The 16669-nt window shown below is 38.6% G+C and overlaps 1 protein-coding gene across 1 annotated transcript; it reads right to left on the bottom strand.

Moving 5' to 3' along the window:
• On the bottom strand, positions 1124-16422 carry LOC109716366 (aspartic proteinase oryzasin-1-like). The gene is made up of 13 exons (XM_020241768.1): positions 16405-16422; positions 15795-15855; positions 15453-15547; positions 15247-15359; positions 14864-15032; positions 14727-14766; positions 14550-14614; positions 13722-13835; positions 13572-13633; positions 13315-13471; positions 13120-13239; positions 1624-1706; positions 1124-1531 (listed from the first exon to the last, which is right to left on the bottom strand). The coding sequence occupies exons 1-13, from the start codon at positions 16405-16407 to the stop codon at positions 1447-1449; spliced, it is 1167 nt and encodes a 388-aa protein (XP_020097357.1). The 5' UTR covers positions 16408-16422; the 3' UTR covers positions 1124-1446.

Here is a 16669-nt window from a genome sequence, read left to right as displayed (position 1 = left end):
CATATTATGATTATCCCAATCCATTAATATGAGGATACCCACCCTCCCTCAAAGGAATAAGATTAGTACTTTGGGATGAATCTCATTTCCAAATAAATCTAATATTACCAATTAGATTATTTAGTGCATTTGGCCAAACACCGTCATATTTTTCTATTCCTATTGGATTACTAGAAATCTTAAAAAGATAGCGCGAACCAAACGCACCCTTATAGTAATAGTAGGTATAAAGTAATAGTATAGGACATAATCAAAGTATAGTGTTGGCCAAGTAGGTGTTACTGTTGAGTTCTCTAATGGCGAACGTAATAGAGTAAGTTATTCTGATCCTTCTACTGTGAAAAAATATGCTAGACATGCCCAATTAAGTGAATAAAAGTATCCAAGCTCCGTTCAGAAAATACCAAATCGATAGCAAATTGTTTGGAGCACGCACAGAACTGGAAGCGCCCATTGTTTCAAATTTCAAAAAGAGGGCGGGTTCATAATCTCTATCAAACAAGAGACAGAAACGTCAATTTTTTCATGTATATCTACAATATGTATAAAGGAAGACAAGGAGAAGAAGCTTGTCCGAAAGATTTTGAGTGGTTACTCTGAAATGAACTAATTCAGGATTGAATTGAGCCACAAATAAATTGGATCATTTCCATTTTCAGAGTGGAATGAGAATTAAAATTTAATTTCTGTAAAACAAAGAACAACTATGAAAACAAGTAATCTCATTTTGATTCAAAAATCTAAATGCCGCTAGTGAAGAGAGCAAACAGGATGAACTACAAGAGAGTCCGGGGAAGAACCTGAAATCTTCATTATAGAAGGCGGCACCGGAGGCCTTGGTGAGTAAATGCTCCTCTTCCATTGCATAACATCTTCATGGTCCGCTGTATACATGAGTCCAATTTACATTAGCTATAAGAAACCACAAGAGTATGCAAGAAATATCAAGAAACATCTAAAGAGTATGCTAAAAATTATCTTAAGACTCTTTGTAGCGTGTCCTGTCGGTAAATTCCACAGGAAGCTTCAAACTTCTCTGTCCTCCCAGTTTAACCTCCAAAAATTATTCTCCTCTGGATTAGAGTTAACGTCCAAGGCAAATGGGAATAAGATACTCCAAATGTACATTGTGTCCTTGATGAGAGGCTTGCACCCCTTTATCATATTATAGTGCAGGAAAATTTGCACGGCAAAGCTCACTCTGTTCACAAAGTCTGGTAGAAAATAGACAGACGAGTTTTATAATAAGCATTACATACTAGGGCCAGGTCTGAAAGATACTACAACAGACACAACAGACACTACAGTGAAATAGCAATAACTGTTAAAGTCACACATCTGCAAAGCCACAACACACGATATACACATAGCAAGTCTCCTTCATTATAGGATAACATAAACTTGGACATCAGCAATTTATAGTACTAACAGTAGCCGATTATGTGTCTAAGCAGCTTCTGCAAATCCAACTCTCAGGTTGCCATAATCAAACACAGTGTGATATGCTCCCATGAAGATATCACCCAATATCCTGGATCAAATCAGTAAGCACCAAGAACGTGAAAATCTTACAAATGAAAAGTAGACAAGTTTAAGTTGAAGCAAAGGCGTATGAGTGACTACCAAAGAGGCCCCTGAGCCACATCCAAAGCAGCGAATCCACTGATGCACTGGGTTGTGCCACCCTCCGTGACTTGAAGAACATACTGCAAACACACCATAGAAACACAATTAGAAGAAGCAACACCGAACAATTAAATCAATCTTGATTCATGCGCATGGTTTATTCAGGAAGGATCTTGTTACAAGAAAATTCTGCTATAGCAGAATGTTAAAAAAAAAACGTAAGGATTTCTTCTTTTCCCTTTAGCTTTATATCGGTACGTTAATGGGACGCCATATTGCTCAGAATGTTTTCTATATAAATCTATAATACAGAAAAGTGTATGCATTCATACATGTTGATGGATGGAAACCGACAAGCACAGGCATAGACATAAGATGTAATATATTAAACATTCAGCTTCACCAGTACCGCTATTCTTGAAACAGAAATGTTTTGGGTGCCTATAATAGAACCTCGTAACTGCTGTCTAGCCTGTACTACCAAGCCAATTGGTGCTTGACATATTGGCAGACTAGCACATGAACAGCTCATGCGGACAACATTATGCGCAGATAGTGTGTTACGATCACTTCCTGATCGTAATTCGATGCGGATTTACAGTCTTTTTCTTATTACAATAGGATTATTTATTATATTAGAAAAGATATTTCAAAATATCAACTAGATTAGGAATATCTTTTGACTTATTTTATTCTTTTTTTGTTTTCGTAGTATACTGGCATTATTATAATAATTTTAGGCCTATAAATATAAGGCTCTCCTCTTTTATAATAAACTGTGAATTTTATTAATAAAGAAGTGAATTCTTCTTAATAGCTTCTTGCTTAAGCTAAGTTAGAAGAGAAGGTCCCTCTTCCACTTGGAGCGGAGAGGCATATAATAGAGACGTTAAATCTATCAATCAGTAGCAAAACTATAATGAAGAGCAGGAGATCTCAACAATTTGGTAACCGAGTAGTTCGATCTTCGGTTTATTCGTCTACGACTTCATTATCAAGGACAAAGTAGGAGACTTGACAAAACTGCTTGATAGAGCAGTTTTGAAGATGGAGCATGCAACTTCTCTTCAATTTTTATCTATAAGTATTTATAACTTTTCTAAATTTTTTTAATAATTTCACTTTTTTTTTTGAAATTTTCTACTTGTTTAAATAATAAGAATTAAAATATATAAGAAATTAATCTTTTAAAAACGACCCATAGATCGTAACCTCTTTGGAAGACAAGACAAATTGTAGCTTTCAAAACGTCCCCCAAAGTATCTTTTAATTAAAAAAAACTACAATTTGAAAAAAAAAATTAAAAAAACATAAGATGATTTTAAAAATTTTAGAAAAGTTATTGAAAAATTCAGAAACATGTCAAGAGAAACAAATATTTTGAAGATGAGAGCCAAACATGTGATATTAAGTTCGTTTGAGGAAGAATTTTAGATTGGTTATATCCCATGGGAGTAATATTTTGATCAAGAAGAAATTTTAAAAAATAATAGGCTTAGTGAAATAATATACTATCGGGCGGATAGAGAAAAACAATGGGTTAGAGATGGTATAAAGATGATGTCGACGATTTAACATGGAGGCAACTAATACGGGCTCTCATTAAAAACATTGAATTTTCTTGTGCTGTGTGTGATGCACTGAACTTTTTACAAAAATTGTAGAGTTCAATTGAAAAATAGTATTTAATACTATTAAGATAGTTCTGATAGTGTGTGAGAGGTGTTAGAGTATTTTCGGTGTTAAAGCGGAGTTTGGAGTGCAAAATCTGTAAAGTTGCAGGTTTGTCGCACGTACAAGTACTCAGTAGTAAGTCCAGCTAGGAGAGCTCTAGGGCTTCGTTTGATTCGGGGATAAGCAAGAACTGCCTATTCCAAGGATAGGTACAAGTTCAGGTATAGCCTGGAATAGACCAATTTTGTGTTTGGATGAAAATTGAGTTGTTTCCGGGACTAAGAAAAATAGCGTTTGAATAGATAAGATGGAACAAAAAGAATAGTAGATAGTTATAAATAGAAAATAATGATATTGGCCCTTATATTTGAATTTAAATTTTTAAATTTTATATTTAAAATTTTAAATTTAAATATATAACTTTAAAAATTAAAAAACTCCAAATAAAATTTAAATTTTTAAATGTCAAATTCAAAAATTTAAAGTTCTAAATTTAAGATTAAATTTAAATTTAAAAATATCAAATTTTAAATTTTGAAAATTAAAAATAATAATTAAAATTTAAAATTTAAAATTTAAAATTTAAAATTATAAATATTAATTTTAAGATTACAAATTATTAAATTTTTGAAATATAAAATTTAAAATTTAAAATTTAAATTTAGAAATTAAATTGGTGTGGGATTAGCTAATCCCACTGTAATATCCTTGGTTGAGTTGATGGGGGGTATAATTGTAATTTTTTTTATATAGTTATCCACCCACCTACTCAAGCAATATATATATCCACCTGAGACTTTAGAGAGAATTAATTATCTCGTTCATCTCTTTAGCTTTGGTCCGTTGAGGTGGAGCTCGGGTAGAGTGCCGTTGGAGCTCGGATCGACGCCGACGTCGCGCCACGGAGCCGTTCGAGCACGCGAGCATCTTAGTCGCTGCATGGGGAGGCCGGGCGAGGGTCCGATTCCGCCGTTTTCGATGTCGCACTGGATTGTGATTAGCGTTTGAGGTGGGTTTATCATCGGAATCCTACTCCTATAGTATTGTTGGTCGACATGTATCGTTAATATTACAAGTTATTGTTTAGCTCAAATTCATGAGTAGGTATGTTTTAGACATATAAACTGAATTGGGAGCATGTTATTAGTTGTTATTAATCATACATGTGGGACTTGGATAAAACATAGGAGAAAACCAGCGTTCGGGACCTGGCATATGTTGAACTACCTGATTTAGCTCTAGAGGCCGTTGTATTTTTATACTGTTGCAGTATCCTCATAGTGAGTATCCCAGATAGTTCAAATTTCAGTTACGCTCGTGCTGGGATGCCGAGCCGATTTTTACAGTAGTGTTTACACTGTTCCGGATTAGTAGGTGCCGTAGTGGTTGACGGCGGACCCGAATTTGATCGTTCCGATATCAGATTGTGCCGAGGGCACGTGACTAAGGGTTAGTAGTACTGTTAGACCTGTTTTCTTGGCTTTAGCCTGTGAGAGCCTGATTGAGCTCGACAGAGATACGCTTACATACTCGGTTGGGTCGCGCCCACGAATGCCGCTCCGGAGTCTGGCTTTGTGCTTTCGCGTTGGTGTCGCTGATTAGTTGCTATCCACGGACTGTTTAGCGTGGAGATAGTACGGCTTAGACAGGCGGGAAGGGTGCGTACACAGTCCCTAATGAGATTGGGTTAGAATTGATAGTAGACACAGTGTAGCTGTGGATTTCTTTCTGGGTTTACCTTTTAGCCTTATTTCCTACTGTAGTCTTAGTAGGTGAGCCGATGATTTTGAGGGCGGAACCCACTGAGGACTACTTGTTTTTACAGTAGTTCTCACGCCCAGTTGTTACCCTATATTTTGCAGAGCCTGCTGTTCCGGCTGTTGCGTCTTCAGAGGCGGATCGAGGCAAGGGCGTCGCGAGTTAGAGCCCTACCCGACGAAGCGCGGTGCTAGAGGATCACCAGCTGCAGGTAGTAGTGTTTTTATTTTGAGCTTATGTACATACTGATACTAGAACTCGCTAGAGCGAGTGTTTTTGTACTTGTTAGTTTGTATGTATATGAGATTTGTTCGTTCTACCTGCTTAGTTCTTTTCAGCTCTACACTACTGTTTGTAGTATTGTAAATTTTACAGAGACAGCTATCGCTTCGTATACAGGAAAAATTTCTTTGTATATGGTGGATTTGTCGGCATGCCCGGAGAACGTGTAATCCGGGGCGTGACACCCACCCCAATTCCAGGGTGGGGTGGGGGGAATGGGGAGGTTGTTAACCATACCCCTAACGGGTTATCCAATTCCAGTGTGGGGGGGAGGGGGTTGTTAACCCCATCCCTAACGGGTTATCCCAGGCTGGGATAACCCGTTAGGGATGGGGTTAACAACCGCCTCCTGTTGAAAATCTTGTCTGGGGATTAAGGGAGAGATAACCCCTTATCCCCCCTCCTAACCCCTAACCAAACACCACCCTAGGGTTTTGTGAAATTTCTCCTAATATCTGTATTGTAGTTGGTGTACTGGTACACAATAGAAATTTTGGTTAAAATAAGGTTTGTATTCTACAAAACTTTCCCAGAGTATCGGTACTATGTAGTAACCGAGAATATTTTTTCGGTAATTTTTCCTTAAGAGGGTATTTTATCACACATTTTGAAGCAGTTTTCGATGAAACGAAAAGTGTCACGTTCATGGTCCATCAGTGTTTTAAGCCCTACAGTGGACCCCGATACAATTTGGTGTGATATGATGTTGTTTTGGGGATGAGATTGCATAAGTGCAAATTTATTGAATTGGAGTAATTATTCAAAAACCGAAGCATTTCATGTGTTGAAATATGCGATTTTTGAAATGAGGGTTCTTATGAGCAAAACACACCTATGAGTGAATTTTGGGTTTGAAATTGTGAACATGAGGGAATAAGTTACAATTTTTGCAATTTGTGCAAATAAGAGCAATGTACCAAGAGGTCATCATTTTATGTGGAAAATTATGAAATTTTTGTAAGTGTATGGACTCATGCGAATCTAGACTCAGAGAGGATCGCATGGACACAAGTTTTACGAAATTCTAAGATTTCTGTGGAAATTGGCACGCGATTAAAGCTGGTGAGAGGAAATCAAACAGAGGACGTTTTCATAATAAGTGTGACATTTTATGTTTGAAACTGCATAATTTTTTTCAACGATGAGGGCTTCTACGTAAATAGGGTCGTGCTGTGAATTTGTGTGCTTATGAGGGTGTGAGCTGCAAATGTTACATTGGGATACATAGTGTATATACATGTAGGTATACACATATTTGGGTTTTAACCCTAGCCCTAGCCCTTACACACCCCCCCTCCCTCTTGCTCCTTGCCGTCGCCGCCCCCACTACCGGCGTTCCTACTCCGGCGAGCCTTTGGCAAGAACGAAGATCGAATCTTCTCTCTCTCCCTCTCTTTCTCTCTCTCTATATATAGAAATAGAGAGAGGTGGTTTTCCCCTCCCCTCGGGTAAAAGCCGGCGCAGCCGCGACCGGCGCTGTCGTAGCCGGCACCGTTGCAACCGCACCCTGGCCGTAGACCCCCCCCTGTGCGGCCACGCTCCCCAGCTGCGCCACTTTCGCGCAGCTGTCTGCGGCCTGACCTAGGCAGTTGCTCCATCTGTCGCGGCTGCCGCTCTCGAGCGCCAAAGGCGGCCGCCACCGGCGCCGTACGCATTGGACCCCCCGCCCGGCGGCGCATCATCATAGTTGGACCACCCTCGGCCGTCTTCTTCTTCTCCTTCCTCTCGGGCATGAGCCACCACACCGCTGCCATCCCGAGCATCGTCGCCGCTCATCGAATCTCGTCGCCGCCGCCGGCCAGCTTGCTCCCCGACCTCCTCTTCTCTAGGCCAACCTCCCTCAACCGTTGGTTAGGCCAGCAAGCTTCCTATATTGCTAGTATGGCTGCTGCTGCCATCGTCGTTGTTGGAGTTTGTTTTGGCCGCGGTCGCTACTCTGGCTATCCGGCGCCTGCGGCGACCCTCCGCTGGTGAGCACGGCAACCCCTGACACCTATGCGTGTCCGTACTCCCCCAAATTTTAGGTAATTGTGTCCCGAACTGTTGTTTGCATCAGTGTCCGCCATGTGTTCGGTAAATTGACCGTTTCTTGTTTTGGCTTCGGGCAATCCGATGGTCTAAAATAGGAGTTCTTGGGAGCATCGCGATGGTGAGGAAATCCCTACGCGATGCTCACCTTGCTGACGTGATTCAGACGCTCGGTGGGAGCGCGAACCTACAGTGTACTCGAAATCGGCTTCGCGTGGCCAGTACACGCTCCTCGACCAGCGGCGATCATTCGAGTAACTTGGGTGCTGTTCCATCACAGCAAGTGTAGCATTGTCGACCCCCTTGTGCTGTTGATTGACTCCTAATTGCACAAACTTGGTAAATTACACCGAAACTCCATTGTTTTCAATATATAGATGTCTTACATGTATGTTGGGCCGACTTGGACGTTTCGACGCCTTGTGCATTGTGGGTAGTGTTGAGCTGTAGAGTTGGGCATGGTTGGAGGTCCAGACTTGTTGTCCGAGGTGTGGAAAACCTTCCGTGATCGATTGGTGTGAATCGACTCGAATCGAGTCAAAATCAGATTGATAGTGCGGTTTTCGATTTCGTTATCACGAAATCGATGTTGTTGCTGTCCGGAATGTTTGTTGAGCCTTGTTGGCTGGTCTAGCCTCGCGTTTTGTGTCTACCATGGCAGCGAACGCGTTGTGGGCGATCCGAATACCGAAATAAGTTATAGACCTACTTTGAGCCACTTTTGGAGCTACAGCTCCCGTTTTGGTGCGCTTTGTTTGCAGCCGACCCAACACCTAAAATAAGGTGTTTGGGGACATCGGGTATGAATTAGAGATGTTTGGTGTGACCCGGGACACTTCGTGAGCTAAAGTGGGGCATCTGACAGGTTTATACAAAAGTCGGCGGATTCAGAAGATCGGTAAAGGTGTCCGATATTCCAATTGTGTCATGCGTGTTGTGGGTGACTACATGTCACCAAGTGATGTTGTGACGATGTTGTTAACATCTTAGAGCGATTACATAGCGTATGCGTGGTTCGACACCCAAGTGGTGAAATCATTGGAACGGCGCCTGTAGGTTTGATTTTTGGCCTTAATCGGTGGTTGTCGTTCGGTTTGTCGAGCACTTAACGTGCGGTCGTACCAACACCTAAAGTGGTGCATCTTGGGATAGTGGTTATGTTGTTGTGACTTATTATTGATCAGTTAGTCGTTGGGCTTAGTTCTATAAGCTGGTTTGTGGAACTGATATTCCGATCGTGCCATGGTATACAGAGGATAGGTTGAACGTGTCGGATTGTTATAAATGACACATAGGATACTCGTTGTGGCATTTGGTGACTATATCTTCTGTACAGGTGACGGTTAGATACATTGGTCGAGTCGAAGGCTCGGATACTTGGCGAGGTGGGTGCTCCATTCCGAAGTCGGTAAAGTTGTATCTTACTTGGTTTTCCTTTTTGCTTGATCTATTCTATATATTGTTTGAGTAGGACAACTTCCCTCGACTTCATATTTGTACACGCTTTTATTCTACGTGCCTGTTGATTGTTACGTTGATTATCGTACTGATTCGTAGACTCTTGATTGAGCTCTTCTATCTTGTGTGTGACATGTAGAGTAGGTGATGATCTGGTGAAATATCTACCTGTGTATAATTGGATCTGATAGATCGGTGTGTACTCCTTGTTGGGTTATAATCATGTTAGTCAGTTGATTTATCTTCAGTGAGGCTTGACCATATTGTCGGCGCCACGAGATTGACATAGTCAATCGGTGTTTACCTCCTCAGATTTGACCTAAGGTCAGATGACGTATTCCGTTGTGATTGGGTCTTTAGCATTCTCACCTTTGTCACCGTATTATCTTTATCTTCTCTGCATACTCATTTAGTGTAGCATGCTAGTCGACGGAGAGTTTGGATCTTGGTATTTTCATTGGCATCCAGTGTGATTATCTCTTGGCTCCTACTATCGCCTACGAGCAGTGTTTTGACTATTGAGTCTAGGTTATTAGAGCTTGAGCATATACATATGACTATAGCTTGTATGGCACTGAAGGAGTCTTAGACAGGGTTCCTAACCCAGAGTACTTCAGTTGCCAGCCTAGTTGGAGGTAATGTTTCATAGGCAGGGTTCGCCACCGTGAGTTCTCACCTCCAGATTTGATATACACCACGCTTAGACAGAGTTAGCGACTTTGGGTGCGGGTTGATGTGTCTCTCCGGAGTAGTACTTAATTTGCGGTCCTTGAGACCTAGCGAGCGAGTTTAGGCCAGGTCATTATGACGGGCCTCGGTGATTGGGTATATCTTGGACTATTCGTACGTCCAGATGATGCATAGTATCTCAATTTGAGTCATACATGGTATCTAGTAGTTGTTTAGCCTACAGTAGCGGCATCCATCATAAGTGGGTTATGATATTTTGTATTCTTCATCTTGCTACCGTAGTTTGTGCTCGTTCATGTTAGCATATGACTTGTTTACAGTAGCGATATCTCTTATATGAATGTTCATGATGACTATTCACTGGTTTTCTTTGCTATTGTGGTCGACACTTCATGGTTAGTATTTCAATTCATATTACAGTAGCTGCATTGTTTTGTATTCTAGATCATGACAGTTATCTATCTATCTATGATGCTACTGTAGTTGACTATTACATTCCCGCTCTTATTTGTTTAGCGTACTACTTGGATTGCCCTTGTTGGCCGGTTGCCCCCACTGGAAAACATATTTATATGTTTCTCACCCCACTGTTTTTATAGGTATCGCTGACAGTGCGGGTCGGGGTACGATGCGAGGACGCGGTTAGTTAGCACCTAGATAGCTCGTGCCATGGATCTTAAATTATAGCTTTAGTTTTTCGTTATCTCAGTACCTTGTGATCTGGTTGTAGTTATGTGATATCATATGTGTTTGAAGTTTATTTGCTTTTGGGTTTTTCCTAATGTAGTGGTTTGGAAATTCTGGATTTTGGTATTGGATTGATTAGTAGTTGTATAATTAAACTATCTTGTTTTGATTACTTGTGGTTATGTATCTGTGCTCCTACGCCGTGCATGTACAAGGGAGATTCTGTCTACATGGACAGAGGACGCCCTGTGCGTGTGGCGGATCTGTGTACGTCTTGGGCAAGGTTTAAAAAAAAAATGCGCTTTTCTGCAACTCTGTTTTCAAATCAGAAGGATTTCTCAAAATTAGCTTTCCAAAATGGCCCGGTGCGTGACAGACTAAGTATATTGCGTATCGATACTGAGATCGAAGTACCAGTACTCAATGTTGTGAGAGCTGAAATTGTATATTTTGCAATTTCTCTTGTTTGGAGGTCTAATATAGATTTAGTGACATCTATGTATACCCCTTATTCCTCTCTTCCTCTTATTCTCCCTTCTTAAAAGAAAAGAGGAGTCTTTCCCCTCTCTTCATCTTCCAATCCTCAATCCTTACATCTTGGGCTTCAGTTGGAGTTTTAATTGAGATTAGTGCTTAATTTTAGAATCTCTAATTAAATTATTTTGAGTAAATTGGAGATATTTCTAGTTTACGGCAAACTATGGCTAACATTGAAAATTTTCAAGTTTGAGGCTTCTAGTTGGAATTGATAAGTTGGGAATAACCCTCTTGTAGGTTCGAATAGAAACTCCAACACCTTCAATTGAGGTAATTGCAAGGATTTACCAAGCTAAAGTAATTTTCATCTATTTTCCATATGATTTTTGGAAAATTTTGATAAGAGAATTTTTGGAGGTTTTCATCACTCGGAAAATTCTCTTTAAGTTAGAGGAGAAGACTCGGCAACTTGGTTTGGAAAAACGAAAGGATTTTGCCGACTATCCGGTGGGTTCGATCCAACCGAAATCAATGAACTCCTATATCATCTTCATCTTTAATGGCTCTAGTTCTTTGATAAACATAACATTGGAAATTCTTATTATTGACATAGAACATAACCTCTCATTTATATGCATGTTAGTTGCACATCCCATATTATATGCCTAATGTTAGCATATGTTAAGCATACTTTGTAGCGCACTGAACTTTTGTAAATAGAAGAGTTCCAATGAGGAAATAGTATTTAAAACTATCTGGATGGTTCTCGTTGAATTTGAGAAGTGTTAAAGTATTTTCGAAACGCGAAAACGAACTCGAAAGACCGAAATCTACAGACTGCAATTTTGGCCAGTAAGTATCGGTACTAAAGTTGGGGTACCGATACTCAATAGTGTGTTGGCTAGGAAAGCTCAAGAATTTTGCAGAACTTTACTGGTATACCGATTCCGAAGTTTGGAGTAAAAGTACTAAAGCTTAGGAGTATCGGTATGCAGTTGAGATGGACTGCGTACAAGATTTGAGTTTTGCAAAACTGATCCTGAGAACCAGTACATAGAAAAGTGTATATGATGTGCAAATACCAATACTTGGTACCGCGAAACCTGAAATTGCACAAATTGCAATTTTCAATAATCGGAGGGTTTTAGAGCATTTTGTTACCTCTTATATATCCCTTTCTCTCCTCTCTTTCCTCGGTGAACACAGGCACACAGCAAAGGGGAGAAAGGCGAATTCATCTGCATTTCTTCTTCCTTCTCATTTCTTCTCCAATACCTTCCATTCTCATCATCTTCTTCTTCATTCCTCCTCCTCCTTGGGACTAGGGGAACTTCGGCTAAGTGTGGAGTTAGAGGTTTGGAAAAAGAGTTGCTTGAAGCTTCCAATCCTCAACCCTAACACTCTAGCCTTGGATTTGAACTTGGATCAAGATTAGTATCTATGTCTAGACTCTCTAATTTGTTGAATTTGAGAGTAACTTGAGGAATTTCTAGTTTATGAAAAACTAAGGGTAAACTGAAAAATTTTCAAATGAGGGGGACTTAGGTAAACTAAGGTTGAAATTTTCAAACTAAGGGTAATCTAATGCATACAAGAAACACAGACCATGCTGTTGTTTGAATAAAGTAATGCAATAAGGGCATGTTTGTTTGGGTGAAAGTGGGGTGGAAGTGGAGAGGAGGGAAGTCGTTTTCGCCCTAAATGACCACTTCCGTTGTTTGGTTCGCTGTAAAAAAGTTACGGTCGAAACTCGAGTTAACCTCAAACGGCGTAATTGATTTCGTCCCATCGTGAGCCGAAGTCAATTACGGTGAAGAGATGTGAAAAAAAATAATAAAATAATATAATAGATAAAGCTAGTTATATTTAAATATATTTAATTATGTTACTAATTATTTTTTTATTCAGTTAATATATCTAAAATATAATAAAAATTGATTAGTTAAATTTTATTTTTTTTATTTAGTATGTATTAATATAAGTATTAATATTTTTTTACTTTATAATTTTATTATTGTATTACTATAATTTATGTATAAAAAAATAATTTAGTTTTTTTAAATTTTTAAATTAAATTTTAATTATATAAAAATATAATTATATTATTTTTATTTATTAAAATATTTATTATTTATATATAAATTATAGTTTTATATTATACACTTCCTACAAAACAAACAGTAGAACTGATGGAACTTCACTTCCATAACTACGAAACAAACAGCAGGAAAGAAGTAGTTTTCACCGAACTCCAGTTCAACCCAAAGTCCACTTTCAACCCAAAGTCCAGTTTCGGTGAAACAAACATGCCCTAAGCTGAAACATAAGGTGATAACTAAAAAGATGAAAACCACAATGGAATATCACTAGCTATGAATTACTTAGAAAATGAGCATTCTAAAAGCATATCTAAGATATGAAAGGTAAATCACACCCTACCTGCTCTGGTTTCAAGTCAAAATTCTTATCACTGATTGTGAAAGTAATAACAGGCATGGAGGAAAGACTATCACAGTCCACAGATGATTCGCCCATCGGACTAGGAAGCCGCTCACACAACTGCCATCAAAATCACGAAATGAATAACTTCATGAGAACTAAATCTTCAATGGAGGCACTAGGATCATAGTTCACCTTGTCAATGTAGGTTAATATCTGCTCAATGGTCTTGTTCTGCCCGACTTGATTTTGCATCCATACAACTGCCATTTCACAATATGTACAGAAAGAATCATCCACACCACCAGTCGACTTCTCACCATTGTCATTAACCACGCTCTTGATGCCAATGCTGTAGATGAAGAAAAACCAAGTGAGCTATGGTAATTTTCGAAATTAAACATGTAAACACAGAAAACTTCGAGGCAAGTTCACAGGAATTCTTCACTCGCCTAACTCCATTTCCGCTGGAAGAACACAGTCCAATCCGAGAACAGATCATTGCAGGTTCTTCCTATATTAGGAACCAAGTAGAATCAATAAAGCTTATACATGACGAAGTACACAAGAAAGTCCCTATAATGTAAAGAAATTTGCGAGACCTTAGCCACAAGCATTTCCATAATCTTTTCCCCATATTGTGCAACTACAGCTTTGCACTGTTGGCTTACAACACCGGCAGCTCCAATCATCTGATTTACTTCTGCTATAACAGTCTGCAATAAAAATTCATTGTTAGTGAGAATCAAAATATGAAAATTGGTAGTGAATTTCTTATACATAATCATATCCAAAATAGGCCAATAGAATCACTAGAATAATTTGATAGTGTGCTTAAGACAAAAAGTGGAAGCAATGTGACCATAACCACCATCCCTGAAGAGATATGCGACTATGGATACCATTTATCATACACAACTCCTTGAATTAGTTAAAAATGCTCATAAAAGAAAGCATGGAGCTCATGAGAAATTTGAATTTACGACTAAATCCTTCATGTGAATTACTTCACACATTATGCCTTATTTTCCTTGCACAATGCCCTCATAATGGTGCTAACCTCAATACTCGCAATTGCTAGGTTGATGGCTAAATTTCTGCCGGTATTATCAGAAAACTTTGCGCTGCTTTAAGCATGAATTTGCAATAACCTCTTTATAACAGATCAATCAAAAAAGTGAGAGAAAAGCTAGAACAGAAACTACTAGATAATCAGCAGTAATTAGGAAAATGAATAGAATAGATATCACAATTTTTTTTTTGAACTGGTAGTAGCACATGATAAAATAGAAAAAACCAAAGATATTTATTCACTCCGACATTAAAGTAGATTCCACATGACCTTGTGCAAAGCACAGTAGTCAAGAAAAGAATTGAATGAAAATTATAAAGCTCAATTATGAATAAGTGTTACAAAGTTTGATGCGTACTGTTGGACCAGCAATCAAAGAAGTTCCAGAATCTGCAATAGCCGCACAACCTTGAGAACAAAATCCTGAAAGCCATGAAAAGCATCAGCATCTCCAGAATGATAAATAGACTTAGTAAGCTAGAATAATTGTATGTCACATTAGAGAGGTAGTCTTAGCACGGATGCCTATAATTACCAGCTGATTGACCACCCACTAGGACATCTCCCAGCTCAAACTGCAAAATAATTTTTTTCCCAATGTGGTAATTTTCATTGAGGTAGATCAGTTACGATTGTGATAAATGGTTATCAAAACTGTTTCAGAGATCAAACCTGCCAATAACCTTTCTGACTAACAGGGACATAAGTGTGTTCCCCCCTGTAATGATCACGGTCAGCACCTCCAAACACAATTTCACCTCCCTCCCCATCCTCCGCATTACGGTTAAACCAGAAGGAGAACACAGGCTTCTTAATTAGGCTTTGGTTGACCATGTTATACCTGTTAAAACAGGATGCAACTTAAATGCGTTGGCTATTTTACAGGAAAGAAAAAAAGAAGAAAAAGAAAAGCGAGATCCACTGCTATGTTGGCGACATTCGGTGCCCCAACAAGGTACGTGAAGTCTTACCGTAGAAAGTGAGTAACACTATAGAAGAAAGACAGCTGCAGTAGAAACAATAAAATCATCAAAACTGCAGAAGGAATTGCATACCAAAGCGGTGCCGCATTCCCAACCGATATCTCTTGAAATCCAAGTCCAAGTATGCCATCAAACTTAGCAACCAAGAAAGTGACGCTCGGCTCCCTAGTGGCCTCAATAAAGAGCTGAGAGACTTCTTCTATGAGTATCATGTCTTTCCAGCACGAAAATGAAAACCAATACAGAAAAGCATATGAGTGATCTGCGAAATCTCAGACCTGCTTTTGGACTACAAGGCCACCAAGAGTCACTTGATCCTCGCTGAAGAAGCCAGAAATAGATCCAGTCCCATAACGAATATTGGCAGACTTCCCTGATAAGATTGTAAAACAACTAGCACTTATACAACATCATCCTAGGACTAGCATGCGACAATATTCATGTGAAGCTTTTGTAGTAAGCTAGAAGATTAAACAAGCAACATATAAAATAAGTCACAAAAACTACGCGAAAAAGGAGAGTCAGAAAATATACAAAAACAACAAGTTTAGATACAAATCCAATTACAAAGACAAATGCCAGGAAAAAAAAGGAAAAAGTGAAGAAGGAAAGGTTTAAACCATTCTTTTTATATGTGCTCGATCGGCTCGACTTATACTTGGAATGGAAATAACAAGCGACCTGCAAATCAAAAACATAAAATAATCCGTCATCATCATCTCAACCGGAACTCAACGAATCCTGCTTCCATTCAACTAGCCAACGGCTAAGAAACCACAACTACAGTTCTCAAAAAACAATAATAATAAATATAAGAAAGAAAGAAAGAAAGAAAGAAATGCAAATAAATAAAATTGAGAACCCAGCTACTATGAAATGGGACCCTCAACTTTATTTCTTTTATTGAGACACACTTACTACCTAACTTTTTCTGTACACATTATTCAAGTTAGTTAGGTTAAAATTTAATTAAATTTAATTATTGCATTAACTGTTAATCATTAATATATTTCGATTTCATTGACTAAAAACATAATAAAAAATTATTATGTTAAACGGGGCATCTGATTTAATATAATCGTCCATTCATTGGACTTGCTCAAAGAAAATTATTTAAAATAAGAAGACGTCAACAAGATATGTTGAAATTGCGTGACTCATTTCAACGTCCTGCTTTAACGGCCTCAAACATTAATCTAAAAAAAAGAGATCAAAATACATAAATCTTACCATCCAATTTGAGCTATATCCGTGACGGCTCAGAATTTGGATGCACTCTTTAGTTTATCCAGCTTGCTAAGAGCCAAAATTTTATAACAGAAGAGCCACTAAATAGTCGAAATAATTTGAAAAGATGAGTAGGAAAATAAATTTTAATAAATTGAAAAGCCAGATCAAAATAATCTAAAGTACAGATAAGTTTTACATATTTTTATTTGAAAAATAAAAAGTAATGCTCCTCTAGTGTACCTACAAGTAGCTTGTAAATCTCAAC

The sequence above is a fragment of the Ananas comosus genome, linkage group 10, assembly GCF_001540865.1.
Source record: "Ananas comosus cultivar F153 linkage group 10, ASM154086v1, whole genome shotgun sequence".
NCBI lineage: Eukaryota > Viridiplantae > Streptophyta > Magnoliopsida > Poales > Bromeliaceae > Ananas > Ananas comosus.
This window is presented reverse-complemented; position numbering and strand designations above follow the sequence as displayed.

Excerpts from the sequence above, each read along its gene's own strand:
- LOC109716366 (XM_020241768.1), bottom strand. Across the intron at positions 15,548-15,794 it reads GAGCACATATAAAAAGAATG|GGAAGTCTGCCAATATTCGT; the intron begins GTTTAAACCTTT and ends CAATCTTATCAG. Across the intron at positions 15,360-15,452 it reads GCCTTGTAGTCCAAAAGCAG|CTCTTTATTGAGGCCACTAG; the intron begins GTCTGAGATTTC and ends GAAGTCTCTCAG.